At 35.5% G+C, this 20,816-nt stretch overlaps 1 protein-coding gene across 2 annotated transcripts in view; it reads left to right on the top strand.

The window, feature by feature from the left end:
- LOC149772611 (uncharacterized) overlaps positions 1–20,816 on the top strand; it is a 143,788-nt gene that overhangs the window by 47,067 nt on the left and 75,905 nt on the right. For both annotated transcript variants that reach the window (XM_089947579.1, XM_089947578.1), the window contains exon 7: positions 16,309–16,491. In XM_089947579.1, the coding sequence (XP_089803705.1) occupies positions 16,309–16,491 (183 nt within the window). The remainder of the gene's footprint in view (positions 1–16,308; positions 16,492–20,816) is intronic.

The raw sequence follows: 20,816 nt of genomic DNA, 5'->3' as shown, positions 1-20,816 counted from the left end.
ATATTATGGAGGCTATTTATTACTCTCCTGTTGGATTTTGGAAGGGTAAACCAGTTATCAAAAAACTCGCTGCAGCTGCTCGAGTAAAACCTGCTATGGCTGCTGCATGGTTATCCAAATGGGCTATTTGGCAAATTTATTTACCACCGCCTAAATGAATTGAATACGCACATTTTGATGTCAGTGTTCCTACTGAGGTCCACCAGGCTGATATCATGTTTTTACCACATGATACCGTTAATGATATCACTTACAAATACGTGCTAACAATAGTTGACGTCTTAAGTAGATACAAAGAAGCTGAGCCTTTAATAACTAAAACAGCTACTGAGGTCGCAAACGCATTTGAAAAAATTTATCAACGAGGACCATTAACGTGGCTGAGTTTACTTCAGGTTGATCCTGGAAGAGAATTTTTAGGTGCTGTGACTTTTTTAATGAAACAAAAGAATGTTAAAATACGACGTGGAAAAGTTAATATTCATAACGACCAAGCAATTGTTGAGCGATTTAATCGAACACTTGCTGACTGACTATTTGGATTCAGTACGCGATGGAATTTATTCAAAATAAGCAATCCAATGATTGGGATACAAGATTACCAAGTGTTATAGCAGCATTAAATAACGAACCGACGCGAGCAATATCAGTGAAACAATCAATCGCGATCACAAAAAAAGTATACCGATAAAAAGAAGAGATTTTTCAACTCGACCAGTGTTAGGTGATGTTACTGTTAGATATTTATATAAACCAGGCGAGGCTGAGGGTGGTAGAAAAAGAGCAACTGATCCGATTTGGAGTACAACAACATATAAAATATTAACTGTAACAAGATCATCAGGTAGACCAGCGATTTATATGCTTGATTCACTCGCTCCTTAACGCGGATTTACCCGTGAGCAACTATAAGTAATTCCAGCTGATACTCAACTACCGCCTCAATCACTTAGATAATCAACTCCACGCCGATTACATTCTAAACATGCTAAAGTAACATTTTCTCGTGTGTGACCAAGTTGGTTATTTTTTCTGTCGACGGTAAATTGTCTAGAATCATTTTTTAATACTGCCATATCATTATACAATTACAACCGGAGCAGTGGTTGCTTTGTTTCTCTTTCAGCGATAAAATAAACTCGACATCCAAATCAAATTCATAATTATTTTTTTTATCAAACTGTTTATAACCAGATAATTCTTTTCTTATCACGTGATCATCAGTTTCATCTTTAATAATTAATCTGTCTAGAACTATGCGTGCTAGTTGAGATATTTTTCTCACTCTAGATACAGCTAAGTAAACTAAATTGGACCACTCAATGCAATCATCAACAATCCATACTCGAGTATCAGTTATAGTTAATCCTTGCGACGAGTGAATCGTCATAGCATATCCTAGCGTCCATGGAGATTTTTCTGCATTTAATGCGTCTTCAACAAAATTAATATCAACTGTGACAATATCATTTAGTACTAGATTCTGTTTGTCTTTTCCCGGTATATCAACATCAGTATTTTGTTGTCGAGTATCAGCTGGACAATAACATAACGGTACCGGTGTCAGTGAAAATTTTTCTCGATGTAATTTAAATCATTTTTGTTGAAGTACATCACAAACTATTTTTCTGCTAGCAACTGTTAAATCACTTGGCGTCCACGTTGATAAAAAAATCTCTCACTGATGTTTCTGGAATTATTTCACGCATCACACTACACCGAATTTTATTAGATTGTAATCGATTTAGTTTTTTAAATTCACTCGGCCGACCATCAAGTGATCTGTAATCGGTATTGACCTCCTCATAGTAGTCGACGAAACTTTTCAACCATTCATGAGGACTCTCTCCGTCAATAGGATCTGGTTGGCCGTGATCGCCACACATAATTATCGCAGTATTTTTTGTTAATAACCAGTGGAGAAATACTTTTAATATTAAAAAAAAAACAGTACAAATTTCATCCCAGATAATAACTTTATTTATATATTTCTCTCCCATCCGCGAACAATTCCATGTTCCACCATTATATTTGAAAAAACTGTGATACGTGCTAGAATTAACTCCGCGTTGTCTCATTTCTCGTGCTAATCGGTGTGTTGGTGTTAACACGACGATGTCAGAGTTTTTAAATAATTCTATAATTAGCGTCGTTTTGCCGGATCCACCTGGTCCGTTTACGTAAACTGTTTTATGTCTCGCGATGGGATCGTACACGGATGGTGCTGATGAGATTTCTAAAATACTATCACAATAGTATTTATTTTCAACTGTTACATCGGCGTTTTCACAGTAATTGAGAATACTTTCATCTTTTACTCTCCATGTACCCCATGAGCCATCGCCGGTTAATTTTTCTAACGCTGATAAATATTTTCTATCAACGTAGAACGAATCAGTCACTACTCTGACCGCATCACTGGGAAATTTATTTATCATCGACAATAAATTTATACTCGCGTACGCTAACATCGATGATCTCAAGTGAGTATACTGTGGTGACTCTCCTTCGAGATAACTAACCACGGTACTTAATTTTGTTCCATCTGATAAATAAATATTTTCTCGATTACAAAATACACCTTTTTCAGCTGTATCAGCTATTATAAAATCTATATCGGCTTCGTCCATGATTAATCGACAATGGTGTCGTTGATGATTATATACACCACCTTGAGTAAATTTACCAATTATTTTTCTTCCAAGATCTTTTGCGTCGTTGTGTTCAGTTGGTAACCAAACCGTAGTTTGTTTTTGATATGATATAATTGCTTCGCTGACCGTTAACGACGTTAACATCGCAGAATCTAGCATGTATCGTAATAACACTATCGGAGTCCATCGTTGTTCTGAAAAATGTTTACCAGACCAAATATAACATATTTTATGTAAATTATCAGCGAGTTCAAACGAGACAGCACGAGTGAATCCTGTTAATGGAAAATCTGGCAACGGACCATTAATTGCTACACGAGTCATCTCGTCAGTGGGGAGACCAAATTGCGTAAAGTATTTAGCGCACTCGCCCATCCCTAAAAAACTTCCTGGATAACACGCGATCATATCATATGACATCATATTAGCACAATTATATTTTGTATTCCATAATCCTCCAAGGCCGTATTCGATACAACTTTGTTGTATATCTTTAAGAAATTCTCGTCAAGTTGGTTTCCACAATTTTTTTTCTCTAGCAGCGTGGGCAACAACAGATGGAATAGTAAAACAGTTAACAAGGAAATCTTTATTTACAGAATATTTTTCTGATATTTCTATCGTTAAATTATGTAATGATTCACTTCTATACATGTCGCCGTTAGATCGTACAAACTGATCGTATTTCTCATCGCTGGAAAACCAAACTGATACCGGATCAGATTTACTTATTTTATAAATAAAATCAAACATTTTTCTAGAATTCGTAGCCGTAGAATTCTCTATAGCAGATTTTTCTGTGGTAGAAAATTCTACTGGATAGAATTTAATAGTGCGATCTCGTGGGAAAATAGTACCGAGCTGGTCCATGCATGGGAATTATGATCAATTATTTCAATAGGCGCTCCTTTGGATTTATATGCAGATGAATATAAAATTTCACCCGATAATGTTTTTACCGTTATAGGAAATTTTAATTTCGCTGATAGCGCAGCAGCATCACTTATTGACGCACCATCAACAACTAATTCAGCCCAATTATTTAGTTTTTCTCGTCGTAGATCAGTTAAACCGTTTCCACGTTTCGCATTTGTAAAGTGTTCCATCACTCGCTCAGCCACACAATTTATTTTTACCGACATTTTCATCTTAGTTAGATTTTCAACAGCTGGTTTATTTAGTCGATACATTCCGTAAACAACCGCTGTAACAGGATACGCTCGTGTATAATACGGTTTATCTATACCAGTCAACAGTCCAGGTCGAGAACTATTACTCACGGTAACAGATTTTTTCCACCAATTACAGGATCACGTTTATCATGTGTGATCCACACATCATTTTCATTATAAACAATAAATTTTATTCTGAATATAAATTTATTATCACCGAGTGTACTAATTATTTTTTTAGCTCGTGTATCATTCATTGTATTGTCTGTACCAGTTGTTTTCCACGTCGACCACACATGAGCTGCTCCGTCGTCGTAAAACTCTTTTCGCCCGATTTACTTCAGGTAGATCATATTCTGCGTCATCAAGATCAAATAAATTCATATTGTATTTTAGACAAATATCTAAATAAATAATGAATCGATGCAGATGGTTAATGGTTGGCTCATTCACTTGCTGTAATAAGTCGAGTCAGGGTGAATTTTGCGGGATACATCTAGCTTATATCAGACGAGGTGGTATTGGACAAACTAGATGTATCAGATGCAACATAGGAATTTGAGGAAAAACTCCAATTTGTGCACGCTGCGGTGGAAAAAGATATCGAGAACTAAAAAGACATTATGATAAAAAATCTCTTGATAATAATATCGTTATCAGACATGAGGAAGATTATTTAAATAGATTTTCAGACAAATCTTAATCTAGACAAATAAATAATTGTATATGAACAAAATGTTCAAGAAGCATCCAATCATCGATAACTACGAAGCATCATACGATGCTACAGTCAGACACGTTAAATAAAAAAAATCAGTTGGTAACGTTAACCAGTTTGGTTATCTGAGATTTACTGTACATCAAGAGAAAAAACGTTATTTTAATCACCGATTTGTGTACGAGTGTTTTTACGGACCAATCAAGGTTGGTCTAGTAATTGATCACATCAATGGAAACAAACTTAATAATTCCATAAATAATCTTCAGGTGGTTACTCAGAGTGAAAATTTTTAAAATCTAATTGTGATATTTGTAAACTGGTATCAATATTTTGATCTCGTCCCATATAACTTAACAGATGATGATATCCACGTGCTATTATCGGTAAAATCCAACAAGATCTCCTCAATTGGTTCTTGATGCCCATTTATTCTCAGCGATATCTCACTGGCATTAAAATTATCAAATATCATATGACTTTGAGTTTGATCACCTAATCGAGCATTCAGTTGAAGAGCTATAAAGATATGTCTTGGTGCAGAAACACCTTGCTGTGATGGTATATGCCAGGTAAAATTACCATTAATATTACTAGGAGTACTATCTGTAACAGTTGTTAACCAAGATATCACCGATATACCACCTTGGTCCATAAAAGAAAGTAGCTTATTTTCTTCAACAATTGATGGAGTCATTGACGGCATCCACAAAGTAAGCTTAGTTAATACAACTTTACCATCATTGCCAGCACCAGCTTCTCTCCAGATGGCGTCGTTGCTGTTCTCTTTTCGATAAAATACAACCGTAAGGTTAGTTCCAAAAATAATTTTTTCTAAAATCTCTACAAAATCCAAAACTATGCGATAATGGAATCACACATGAAAATCTTCCGCGGTTGCCCGATAACATATTTTTACACGCATTAAATCCAAAATTAAAATTAGGATTAATTCCAGTGACCACCTGTTTAATATTAGCATCAGCATCACCAGCATGATTTCTTGGTCGTGCAATAATATACTGATTATTATCAGCACTATTAGAACTATCTTTGGCAAACATCATACTAGGCCCGGCTGATCTAGTATAATCATCTGAATATCTTGCTAGGCCAATAATTGTTGTGGCAACATCGACATTATCATTAATTGCTTCAATTTCTTTTCCATCGATCATGTAAGCGGCACTCTTAAATAATGCCATGATGCCATTATTTACAAATCCGATTTTAAAATCGCCACCGTATTCAGTATTATCATTTTTTATAATTTCACCAACAACTTCAATAAATGCCTCGCATGGCAAAAAATATCTGGTTGTATCATGTACTTGTAATTCAATTCGACTGTTGCTATTTGGTGTCACCGCGTCATATGAGTAATATTGATAATCTCGTATTGAATCATGTTTACTTACTGGTTCATCCATGTCGAAGGTAGCATTAGATATTCGCGAGAACATTTTATTATAAAAGATTATCTTCTAAAACAAAGACCATCTCCTGAAAACATACTAGTATTTGCTATCTCATTTTGTTGATTTTTCAGCGATGCTAGTTTTTGATTAGCTACATTATTTATTACTTTACCAACATCACTTGGCATCTCAGTAGTACTCGATAATTTTACGGGTGGTTTTTTTGTCGCACTAAATTTAATATTCTGTCTCTGATGGCGCTAAATGCTTTATTAGCTGCGCTGCCAATAGCAGTAGTGGCTTTATCAAGAACAAAATCCATCGCCTTCATCGACAATTGTTTAATAATTGGTCCGACTTTAGGAGCTATTCGCGTAATAAAACCTTTAACTGTTTCACCTAATCCATTCACGTATGTGAATTTGTACATCGGCAACCGCAAGTTCACCATGTGAGCCCGCATATGTCTACGATGACTTTTGTGTACAGTCATTTTATTTAATTATTTATCTTTAACTAGTCGCTATCAACGAGCTCATCAATGACATCACGGTACACAGTAATATCAATAATATTACCTTGAAACAATCTTCGACAGATATCAGTTGCCTTGTTAATTATTTCATGTGTATTATTTCCAGCTTGTTTTCCTCTGATAAGAACCTCCAACTGAGATACATCATTGACAACGTTGTCAGGGCAGACAGAATTATAACCGCTACCGGTAGCACCAAAAGTTTCTTCGGGTTCCTTTTTTCTCCTCAGTTACAAGTTTTACGAATTCTCTATATCTGGGATCTTTAGTATCAGTATCTTTTTTTTGCAGCAGCAAAATATACTACAGAATTCCAGTTATTAGGTCTTATTTTATCAAAATGTTCAGGTTTACATAATTTTCTCTTAAATTATAATCAAATGCAGCTATATTAATTAAATTTTCTCTATCTTCAAAAGTATCAAGAGCTTCACTGGTGAAATATTTACTAGGTTGTATTTTAGGTTGTGGAGGAGGTTGTATTTTAGGTTGTGGAAGATGTTGTTTTTCAGGTTGTGGAGGAGGTTGATGTGGAGGAAGTTGTATTCTTTTTTGTTCTTCTCTTTCTATTAGTTCTTTTTGCCTTTCTATTAATTCTTTTTTTCTTTTTATTAGTAGTTGTTTTTGTTCTTCTTATTCTGTTCTTTTTCTTTTTCTCTTGTTTCCTTTTCTTCTTCTGTTTGTTGTTTATCAAGATTTTCTGCTAATAATATCCCTTGATTAAATTCATGATAAATAAGATCATTATTATCTATACATGTAATATTTCGTTTTGCTTTATATAATAACTTTTTCCACTCATCACGAGTTTTAATTTTTGGAAAACTTTCGGGTTTTAAAAATAAAACTACTATAGCAGCAGGGAGGGCCCGACCTATAGTTGGTTACATATAATATTAAGAGCAAAATTAATAGCTCGTAGAAGCCTTTTATTTGGGAAATCAGCCCTTCTTCGAACAAAGTTTTCGTAGAAGCCTTTATTTTGGAAAATGCCCTTGGTCTGTTCACCCTCCCTGCTGCTCACATATCAATCAAATCAAATGGATTTACCTAGTGATGTCAATAAAATGTTTCTAAAGGATTGGAATAATTTCAGATGGATTTACCTAGTCCAGTCAGTGGGATTAAATGGACTTACTTAGTCTTATCAATGGATTGAGATGACTTTAATATCTAGTCTAATCAATAGATTGAAATGGACTTGCCTCAAAGTTCTATTAATAAAACTTCACTCCAATGTTAGAATACCTTTCAGACATTAAGCTGTTGTTTTGTTGCTTTTTTAAATTGTACTTATTATTGTTTTATAAGTTAAGCTTTATAGTCTATTATATATAGGGCCTTCTCAGATTATTCCAAAACATCAGTATTCCTTTCTGAGTGGTAGTAGTCATTAGTGCTATGATTGATAACTTTCAACATGAAACCAAAGATGCCTCTTTTCTGCAGTTTCCATTATTGATGACATCTTTTTTTATTTATTAGATTGCAGTTGTTACAATCAGAGCAGTGCCACTGCTTTCTCATAATAGTCCAACCATTCATATCAATTTGAAATTTAGGGAATTGTATTTTTATAGGTGTGCAAAATTACATCTTGTCAGACACATGAAACTGTTGCAAAAAGGATTGTTTTAATTTCAAACTGTTCCAGAAATGTTGTTGAGAAAAGTGGGTACATGAGAATGAAGGTTGAAGACTAGTCTACTAGAGTGAGTTTCTATACAGGATATAATGTAAAAGTCAATAGAGGTGATGTCTGAGTTTATTAGACTGGCAGCTTGAAATGCCTCCACTACCTCTCTATGTCCACACACACACATGGACATACACACAACACACACATGGACATACACACAACACACACATGGACATACAACACACACATTGACATACACACAACACACATGGACATACAACACACACACATGGACATACACACAACACACACATGGACATACACACAACACACACACATGGACATACAACACACACATTGACATACACACAACACACATGGACATACACACAACACACACACATGGACATACACACAACACACACACATGGACATACACACAACACACACATGGACATGCACACAACACACACATGGACATACACACAATACACACATGGACATACAACACACACATGGACATACAACACACACATTGACATACACACAACACACATGGACATACACACAACACACACACATGGACATACACACAACACACACACATGGACATACTCACAACACACACATAGACATACACACAACACACATGGACATACACACAACACACACACATGGACATACACACAACACACACACATGGACATACACACAACACACACATGGACATATACACATCACACACACATGGACATACTCACAACACACACATGGACATACACACAACACACACATGGACATACACACAACACACACATGGACATACAACACACACATTGACATACAACACACATGGACATACACACAACACACACACATGGACATACACACAACACACACATGGACATACACACAACACACACACATGGACATACTCACAACACACACATGGACATACACACAACACACATGGACATACACACAACACACACACATGGACATACACACAACACACACACACGGACATACACACAACACACACACATGGACATACACACAACACACACATGGACATACACACAACACACACACACACATGGACATACACACAACACACACACATGGACATACACACAACACACACATGGACATACACACAACACACCTACTTTATAGATATATAGTGTGCATGGTAATATTGAGAGCTTTCATAGACAGTACAGTCTCAGTACCTTGAACTTAACCTCACAAAACTTAGTTTAGATTTAATTATCTATATTAATGATCTACCATTAAATAATGAATCCACACATACAGATTTAATTATCTATATTAATGATCTACCATTAAATCATGAATCCACACATACAGATTTAATTATCTATATCAATGATTTACCATTAAATCATGAATCCACACATACAGATTTAATTATCTATATCAATGATCTACCATTAAATAATGAATCCACACATACAGATTTGATTATCTATATCAATGATCTACCATTAAATAATGAATCCACACATACAGATTTAATTATCTATATCAATGATCTACCATTAAATAATGAATCCACACATACAGATTTAATTATCTGTATCAATGATCTACCATTAAATAATGAATCCACACATACAGATTTGTTTGCAGACGATGCAACCTTGTATACATTTAGTTCTGATACTGAAGTTATCCAAATGAGATTGAACTCGGTCCTTATTAGAGTCCAAAACTGGGCACAAGAGAATAGGATGGTAATTAATGAATTAGGTAAAACAAAATGTATGATTTTAGGGACATTACAAAAGCTACAAAAGTCAGGGTTCACAATATATGACAGGATATATTTTCACAAAGCAATTGTTTTATATATATGTCTACATGGAACTGTACCAGAGTATCTTATTCAGGCCTTTTTCAACACAATAACAGTTGAGATCAATATCACATGGAAACCTTCTAGTACCAAAACCAAGAACAAAGCAATTTAAAAAGAGCTTCCTGTATTATGGTACAGTCTCGGAACAAGCTTCCACTAAATGTACAGTCTGCTGAAAATATTAGAGTATTTAAGAATGTGCAAGTATGTGTTTCTAATTTATAATGGAATTTAGTATTTTAATACTAAACATGTTAAAATAAACAGTAATTATTGCTATCTTCATATAATGTGTATAATTATACTTCCCTTAAGTGGGCTTCAAGTGAGAATAGTCCTTGACTAATTAGTCACCCTCTATAAATGAAGCATTATTATCATTATTATTGTTATTATTATTATTAATATAGGAGTGAAATGATACAGTTGTGTCACATATCAACATGAATTTTGATACACAGCCTAAAATATGATACATTATTGATACACATACTGTATCAGTTTGATGGTCGTTATATCTTTACAGTGTCTGTCCTTGGTTACAAAGTTACAGCCTAAGATATGATACATCATTGATACACATACTGTATCTGTTTGATGGTCGTTATATCTTTACAGTGTCTGTCCTTGGTTACAAAGTTACAGCTTAAGATATGATACATTATTGATACACATACTGTATCAGTTTGATGGTCATTTTATCTTTACAGTGTCTGTCCTTGGTTACAAAGTTACAGCCTAAGATATGATACATTATTGATACACATACTGTATCAGTTTGATGGTCGTTTTATCTTTACAGTGTCTGTCCTTTGTTACAAACTATGAGCCCTAATATGCATGTTGACGTATGGGTTGTATTTCCAGATTACAGACATACATAGACATAACTTCTATTTATATACCATTCTCATCCATGACAAGATAGTGAAAATACTTTCAAACAGACTACATGTTAGTTGTCTTTGATTTTAATTCAATCTCTAGGTCATTTCAGGTTGCCGCATTTGTTCACATGGATGACTCGTCTTGTTGATCATGCCTTTTGTTTTGCAGTGCATTAATGCTTTTAAAAAAAAAACTTGTTACCAATTGTTTATCTTCACTGAAACTTGAAAGACGTCAAATCATTATCTTCAAAATAGAAGAACTAGTTTTATTGTGCAAGGAAAATCAGATCTTGAACAACTGCACTTCTTTTTATTAATTAAGACAAAAATTGACAGCACCAAAAAATAAAAAAATGCAAGAGGACAATTAAATTCATGACATTTGAAATATGCTCCTTGACATTTTGTACTAAATTTATTTATCCCATTGGCATTTTCTGAAATCACTGATTAAATGTCTCAACATAGAAAGGGACATTCCAGATTTGCTCCCTATGTACGATTTCTCAAATTTACAGATCATTGAATGACTACTTTTGCAGGAAGTTTCTCTGTTGCTTTGCCAATAACCCATGTGTCATGCAGTCAATAAGCCACGTTACATTCTGATTACTGTTTACTCATGACTGAAATAAAGAGCAACACTCAAACAGAATTTAATGTAACATATTTCACTGCAAGACAAACAGGAGGATTAGAGCAAAGTAGACAGTATAATGCAGATCACCAGAGAGGAAATCAAGTGAACCATAAAATACTCCATTATACAAAGGAAATACATTTTGAATGTCACAGTCCTTTATGCTGAACATGCAGTTTGGATAATTATCATGAAATCAGTGAGGTGGGGGGACAATATCAACGATGTGTTAATTCTGAGAAGGTGACTGGGGGTGTTTTCAATTGGTTTTTCTTTGCTATTGACAAAAATAAGCACCTATGCCAATACCATTTAACTCGGTTCAAAAACTAAAAAAGCGATATTTATTGATGACGGCTTAATATTAAAGTAACTTGTATAGGGCAAGTATACTTTTGTATCGATTCTCCACCACTTGTATCGGTATGCATATTGGCATGGCAAAAGTATCGATACATCAATGAATTCCCTACCAGTAAATTATGCAATCAGTACCATCAGTACACTTTTGGATAGAGTAACCGACTGGAGGGTGGCCTTCAGACTCAAATTGTCATTTAACACCTTCACCAAATATCGACCGTTCTCCCTTCCTATTTCCTTTGTCATTAGTTTGGAATGAGTTTCATAGCACTTATCCCCATTGGTGTGGACTAAGGGGTTGTCCATTAATTATGTCGACAAAATAGGGGGAGGGGGTTTGAAAAAGTTGGACAATTGTTGACATGGGGAGTGTGGAATTTAAGATAAATTGACATCAACAATGTTATTTTTTACAATAAATTTGATAAATCAAAAAATAGGAAATTAGTCGATGCTTTGGTATGGCACACACTTGCTCACCCGTCAACAGCTCACCAGTTTAATCCTACCGGTTGAGCTCTTGCCAAGGAAGTCATAGTCTTGCATCATCATATTTTGACGCGATCTTGGGCCTAGGCAATTAACACATGCTCCTCAACCGCAAAGAATTCGGCCAATACGAGTGGCTGCCAAAAGACAGAGAGAGCTGATGGCAATTATTGCTCATGGAGAGATGTTAAGCGCAGAATGGTTAGATGAAAATGATGTTGACTTGTCCGGTGTGTCGGTTCCACAAGAAATTAATGAATCAGCCACTATGCCCATTATAACAATTGAGGAACATTTGGCTTCTCCATGGGAAGATGATAGAAGCTAGAATATAAACTCTCGATTTTTTCATGAATTCAGAGTGTTATAGTAAACTAAACATCCTGTGAATACTGTACACAAATGGGCGTATTTTACTTGCTCTTTACTTACCTTCCTTAAGGGTCGTCCATTAATTATGTCAACAAAATAGGGGGAGGGGGTTTGAAGAAGTTTGACAATTATTGACATGGGGGAGGTGGGAGTTCAAGATAAATTGATGTCAACAATGTTATTTTTTACAATAAATTTAATAAATCAAAAAACAGGAAATTAGTGCATTGGTATGGCAAACACTTGCTCGCCCGTCAACAGCCCACCAGTTTAATCCTACCGTTTGAGCTCTTGCCAAGGAAGTCATAGTCTTGCATCATCATATTTTGTTTTTATTCAATGTAGATTGTAGACTGTAGACAGATTTTTAAGGGAAGCTGTTACTAAATTCAAAGACTGCACTGAGCCATAGACATCTAAATAGTATAGATATCCATGGACTTCTATTAAATAGCATCTATGTTATATGTATAGATACTATATACAGTGTATATTGAAGTCCATGAGCTATCCCTCCAAGGATGGATAACTGAGCCTAGGAAACTTGAGAGCTTGACTATTATACAGTCATCTTTAACATAATATACAAAATAAATTATATACGTAAAATTATATTGGGGGGTCACTGAAAGTTTGACAGTTGTTGACATGGGGTGGGGAGAAAGGTTAAAAAATTGCCTAAAAATTGTTGACATAATTAATGAACATCCCCTAAGGGGCATAACTTTGTACATAGGTGCAGTACTTGTAATAGTTATACATTCTTGTTTAAGTGTATATGTTTAGCTTAGATTTTTGCATACAGTATCAAGGGACAAGATAGACTTGAATGTTATGGAGAGATGACTTCTCCATTTGGACAGAACAGAGAGAAGTGAGAGCTAAACAGGGAGAAGTGGAAGCATGATGCAAGATACGTGTTATATATATATATATGGCACCGCTCCGGTGGCCAAGTGGTTAGAGCATCCACCTCGGATGGGGGAGGTCATGGGTTCAATCCCCGGCCGAGTCATACCAGAGACTTAAAAAATGGTACTAACAGCTGCCTCGCTTGGCGTTCAGCATTAAGAGGTTAGTGTGAGGACTGGTCAGCCTGGTGTCAGGATAATGTGACTGGGTGGGACATCATGCTACATGTCTGCGGCATGATATCCCAGTGCTAGACATCACTATAAACTGCCACATTGCAGACATCGTAGCGATATGACTGAAAAATTGTTAAAGCTACATTAAAAATCAAAATCACATCACATATATATATATGGTGCATGTATGCATGTGCACATGAGTTTTTATTGTCTTATTTGGATTATACCCCCCCCCCCATTTGTCAGTATGCTTATCTGCATTTAACATTGGTTTTAAGAAATATTTCATTTTCCAGGAGAAACTGAGTTGTATGTATAGTAATATTGCACGTTCTTTGTGTATAAAAATTATTATATTCATATGCAGCATATTTCGGCCACGTGACTCAAGAGCACTGTATAAGCTATACATTTTAATGAATTTTAATTGATAGGAGTAACTAGATTACAGTGATGTAATTGCAAGTTAGTAAAAGTGCTTAATCAACTACCCTTAAACAGAATTACTTTTTCTTAATTTATGAAAGTTTGTTATAAAATGGCAGTTGAAACAAGAATTATTTTTTCTTAATTTATTAAAGTTTGTTATAAAATGGCAGTTGAAAATATGTGCAATCTTGTTTGAAACGACCCCTGTAACATGTACATATGTACATGAGAGCAAGTGCACACATACCTTCATACCATTTTGTTGGTCTCAATTAATTTGTTGTCGATATAACATTACCATAACTATTCATAAATAACACAATGAAGCATTGAAGTCAGTACATCTATTTTCAGAAAGAGGGGCTTTCTTGATGCAACCACAAACTTTTGATTATAGCTCATTACAACAGTCCATTGATAGGATTGCAGGTTTATGGTTTATTATTTGTCTACACACATGCTGTAACATCACATTGGTTAAATAGTATTTGCTTAGCTGCTTTTTCTGGATTTTCAAAGAAATGAATGAAAATGATTTTGACCTAACAGCTCTTCTCAAATTCCACAACATAGCATTGTCGATTGTTGGATTAACATAATATTTAGACTTTTCTTTCTACGAGTTGAATATTTTCCTTAATATATTCATCCACATTTTTACAAAAGCAGACTATTACTTCCCAGGCACAGTGATGTCCTGCCATTATTTCCCCCTAACAGGTTCACGTATGGTTTAAAGCAATTTTTAAGAAGAAAATAATGTACATGCAGCAGTTAAAATCTTCGGAACACCGATTCTTTTCTTAAAACACAAAAAGCTATTTACATAGTTGTTGAAGTTTTCAAACAGAAATTTGTGTGTTTTTATCCTCAAATGATAACTTGCGTAAATCGGCTAGTGATGGTTGCTATAACCAGAGAGGTCCTATCACATATCTCTGCTATACTCTGGAAAGTGTTAATTGTTAATCAGCTATCAAGACACATGCATGTGAATGTACCAAAGTGTTAATTGTTAATCAGCTATCAAGACACATGTAAATGTACCAAAGTGTTAATTGTTAATCAGCTGTCAAGACACATGCATGTCAATGTACAAGACTTTGATTGTCTGTGCAACTGATATCAACAACAGCTGTTTGATGGCTTGGTGCCTGTATTTGGACTTGAGCTACAACGCAACACTGGAACTAACTGGCTATGTCAATGAAGCATCTCAGAATCGATGGTCACTCAACATACATTTAAAAAATCACAGGGGGAAGTCATTTTTGCTTTCTAACAGAAAAAGGCGAAGTTTTCATTTTTGAGGCAACTAAATTGCCCATCTTGCCTGGTAGTGTGACCCATACTGTATAAATAAGTTTATATGTGGACTCGTGAAACTTGGTGATGGGATGCAGCTTCATCAGAAATATTGGTCACCATGACCTTCAAATCATACTGTATTGACCATATTTAATAAGAGGTTTTAAGCTTGTTTCTCCATCTGTTCATGCTAGATAATTTTATGCATTGTTATTATTACTATGCCCATAACAATACAATTGTCACTGTGACCTACATCTCACCTTTTACGGGCTTAGGTTAGGTTTTGCATTTAGCTCATGACCAGAAAGGTTCTTACACCCTGGATATATACTATAATACCAAGATTAATGATTGGCAAGGGGGAGTAGTACACCCTCATCACATGAGTAGGTGAGTTTGACATATATATCAGATTTAAATGACTTCTTAAATGTGTGTTTTAAGTTTTGTTCATGCAAGAATCATTAAACTTGACAAATGTATGCATCTGTTAGAACCACCACCTTGCAAGAAAATAAGTCCATTGTGACTTATAATTTACATTTTTGAATATATAAGGGAATTGGTGCAGAATGTTTGTAATGGTTCCTTTTAGAACATGGATCACATGGAGTAAAACATCTACAGTATGTATATGAAACCATTTTGTGAATACTTACAGCAATTTTTAAGGGTGATTGTAAAAGATTTTTTCCTGATCTTCAGAGTTTTCTTTTTGATGTATCCATATATGAAGAATGGTGACCTCCGTCGTAATATTACCATTGAGAACAATAGGAAGAGCTTGTGTCCTACAGGAGGAAAATCCAATTCCACAATTTGGACGCGATGTGTATATCAGATTGTCCAAGCAGTGTGCTATCTTCATAAGCCTGTGAAGTCAGTGAGGTAGGTACTTTGTATTAGCAGTGTGGTATCTTCATATGCATGTGAAGTCAGTGAAGTAGGTACTTTGCTTTAGCAGTGTGCTATCTTCATAAGCCTGTGAAGTCAATGAGGTATGTACATTGTATTAGCAGTGTGCTATCTTCATATGCCTGTGAAGTCAGTGAGGTAGGTAATTTGTATTAGCAGTGTGCTATCTTCATAAGCCTGTGAAGTCAGTGTCCTACAGTGTTCAATGTACTTTGTATTAGCAATGAGTTATCTTCATAAACCTGTGACATCAGTGAGGTATGTACTCTGTATTAGCAGTGTGGTATCTTCATAAGCATGTGAAATCAGTGTCCTACAGTGTTCAGTGTACTTTGTATTAGCAATGAGTTATCTTCATACACCTGTGACATCAGTGAGGTATGTACTTTGTATTAGCAGTGTGGTATCTTCATAAGCATGTGAAGTCAGTGAGGTATGTACAATGTATTAGCAGTGTGTTATCTTCATAAGCCTGTGACGTCAATGGGGTATGTACAGTGTATTAGCAGTGTGGTATCTTCATAAGCATGTGAAATCAGTGTCCTACAGTGTTCAGTGTACTTTGTATTAGCAATGAGTTATCTTCATAAACCTGTGACATCAGTGAGGTATGTACATTGTATTAGCAGTGTGCTATCTTCATAAGCATGTGAAGTCAGTGAGGTATGTACTTTGTATTAGCAGTGTGCTATCTTCATAAGCCTGAGAAGTCAATGAGGTATGTACAGTGTATTAGCAGTGTGCTATCTTCATAAGCCTGAGAAGTCAGTGAGGTATGTACTTTGTATTAGCAGTGTGCTATCTTCATAAGCCTGAGAAGTAAGTGAGGTATGTACAGTGTATTAGCAGTGTGCTATCTTCATAAGCCTGTGAAGTCAGTGAGGTAGGTACTTTGTATTAGCAGTGTGCTATCTTCATAAGCCTGTGAAGTCAGTGAGGTATGTACAGTGTATTAGCAGTGTGCTATCTTCATACGCCTGTGAAGTCAGTGTCCTACAGTGTTCTGTGTGTAATTGTATTATCACTGAGTTATCTTCATCAACCTGTGAAGTCAGTGAGGTATGTACTTTGTATTAGCAGTGTGCTATCTTCATAAGCCTGAGAAGTAAGTGAGGTATGTACAGTGTATTAGCAGTGTGCTATCTTCATAAGCATGTGAAGTCAGTGAGGTAGGTACTTTGTATTAGCAGTGTGCTATCTTCATAAGCCTGAGAAGTCAATGAGGTATGTACAGTGTATTAGCAGTGTGCTATCTTCATAAGCCTGAGAAGTCAGTGAGGTATGTACTTTGTATTAGCAGTGTGCTATCTTCATAAGCCTGAGAAGTAAGTGAGGTATGTACAGTGTATTAGCAGTGTGCTATCTTCATAAGCATGTGAAGTCAATGAGGTATGTACAGTGTATTAGCAGTGTGCTATCTTCATAAGCCTGAGAAGTCAGTGAGGTATGTACTTTGTATTAGCAGTGTGCTATCTTCATAAGCCTGAGAAGTCAGTGAGGTATGTACAGTGTATTAGCAGTGTGCTATCTTCATAAGCCTGAGAAGTAAGTGAGGTATGTACTTTGTATTAGCAGTGTGCTATCTTCATAAGCCTGTGAAGTCAGTGAGGTAAGTACTTTGTATTAGAAGTGTGCTATCTTCATAAGCCTGAGAAGTAAGTGAGGTATGTACTTTGTATTAGCAGTGTGCTATCTTCATAAGCCTGTGAAGTCAGTGAGGTATGTACTTTGTATTAGCAGTGTGCTATCTTCATAAGCCTGTGAAGTCAGTGAGGTATGTACAGTGTATTAGCAGTGTGCTATCTTCATACGCCTGTGAAGTCAGTGTCCTACAGTGTTCTGTGTGTAATTGTATTATCACTGAGTTATCTTCATCAACCTGTGAAGTCAGTGAGGTATGTACTTTGTATTAGCAGTGTGCTATCTTCATACGCCTGAGAAGTAAGTGAGGTATGTACTTTGTATTAGCAGTGTGCTATCTTCATAAGCCTGTGAAGTCAGTGAGGTATGTACAGTGTATTAGCAGTGTGCTATCTTCATACGCCTGTGAAGTCAGTGTCCTACAGTGTTCTATGTGTAATTGTATTATCACTTAGTTATCTTCATCAACCTGTGAAGTCAGTGAGGTATGTACTTTGTATTAGCAGTGTGCTATCTTCATGAGCCTGTGAAGTCAATGCCCTACAGTGTCCTATGTACTTTTTGAATAAGCAATGAGTTATCTTACTAGGTCTGTGAAGTCAGTGAGGTAAGTACTTGGTATTAGCAGTGTGCTATCTTCATAAGCCTGTGAAGTCAGTGAGGTATGTACTTGGTATTAGCAGTGTGCTATCTTCATAAGCCTGTGAAGTCAGTGAGGTATGTACTTTGTGTTAGCAGTGTGCTATCTTCATAAGCCTGTGAAGTCGGTGCCCTACAGTCTCCTATGTACTTTGAATAAGCAATGAGTTATCTTAATAGGCTTGTGAAGTCAGCGAGGTAAGTACCTTGTATTAACACTGAGTTATCTTCATAAGCCTGTGAAGTCAGTGAGGTAAGTACTTTGTATTATCACTGAGTTATCTTCATAAACCGGTCAAGTCAGTGAGGTAAGTACCTTGTATTAACACTGAGTTATCTTCATAAACCTGTGAAGTCAATGAGGTAAGTACTTTGTATTAGCAGTGTGCTATCTTCATAAACCTGTGAAGTCAATGAGGTAAGTACTTTGTAGGAGCAGTTTCTAATACATTATCATATTTATAAATATGCACAAATTTAATTTGTATCACCTTAAGCCACGTGTGCCATTCCAGTAAATCTGTGCTTTATTTTTGCACATGCCAAAATATACTATGCAGTAAAACTTTTCAAGATTGAATATTTGTAAAGACTCAATTACATTTTCAGCTTTCTGGCTTGTCTGGTTTGCTGAGGTTTCCTATACCTCTTCCTTATACCTCTCAAGCCTGCTTATCACACAATTCGATTTATGGATAATATTTTTATGTGCCTATGTATATTATGTTGATCATTTGCCTGTCTATTCCATATTTCATTTCCAGACATTAATATTAGTTCTCCAGCATCTATATCAGCACCAAACTTTGTGGATTGCTTGAATTTGGGGTAAACAAAAACCTTGTTTCTAGGGGAGCAAAAGAAAAATCTTGTATGCACGGTAACTTTAGTTCTACATCACAAACCTGGACTAATACTTTTTGGATTGAGTGCACTACGAATAGGGATGAAGCCTATGGATTCTGGGTCAGTAGGTCTAAGGTCAGGGTCAGTACGACTGATGGAAGAAGCTTATGGCTTTTGGGTCAGTATGTCTAAGGTCAAGGTCACTTTGACTGAAAGAAGAAGAATAGTGTCCACATAATAATATTAACTGTATGGCACAAATGTGGACATAACTTTATTGATGACTTGAACTTGCTTTGAAAGAAGCCTTTTAAATTTGGGGTAAAAAATCCAAAGGTCAAGGTCACTAAAAAAAGGATAATGTAATGTGCATAAAGTCATTTATGCACATTACCCATATTTCAACATCAAAGACCTGGACTAATCTTTGTGGATGGGAAATGATAGTAGACTTGACTTTTGGAGAAAAAAAAATAATAGATCAAGGTCAGTGAGATAGAGAAGAAAAATGGTTTCAATATAATAACGTTAGTTCTATATCATGTACATCTAACTGACTTTGTGGATGAATTTGCAATGAGATGAGGAAGAAGCCTAATGATTCCTTAATCAAAATTTCAAATATAAAGGTCAATGTGATAAAGAGAATAAATGGTTCCATAGAATAAGTTCTATGTCACATACCTGGAGTAAACTTTGTTGATGGTTTGCACATGGTTAGGGAAGAACTGTATTTTTGGGGTTTTGCACAGATCTCAGTCGTTCCTTCATTAAAGGTTTTGCATGACATGTACTTTGGGTAGAGAAAAGCATATTGATGCTGAGTTTTAAAAATCAGAGGTCAAGGTCACTGTAACTGAAAGAAGAAAAATGGTTTCTTCACACAAACATTAGTTCTTCATCACATGTGGGGACAAAAGCCTGTGGATGACTTGAACATTGGATAAGGAAAAAGTGTATTGATTTGGGGATTTCTGCAAAACGATTTAAATTATTAACTATACTACAAATGTTCATGGATGACTTATACTCAAGGTAGGAAACAAACCTATTTTTTATGTTCAAATGTTAGAGGTCCATGTCAATATGACTGAAAGAAGAATAATGCTTTCAGCATAAATAACTGTAGTTCTTATCCATGTACCTTTACCAGACTAAGTGTATGAATGATG

Source organism: Sinohyriopsis cumingii, unplaced genomic scaffold, assembly GCF_028554795.1.
Source record: "Sinohyriopsis cumingii isolate HCF-2022 unplaced genomic scaffold, ASM2855479v2 utg001339l, whole genome shotgun sequence".
NCBI lineage: Eukaryota > Metazoa > Mollusca > Bivalvia > Unionida > Unionidae > Sinohyriopsis > Sinohyriopsis cumingii.
This window is presented reverse-complemented; position numbering and strand designations above follow the sequence as displayed.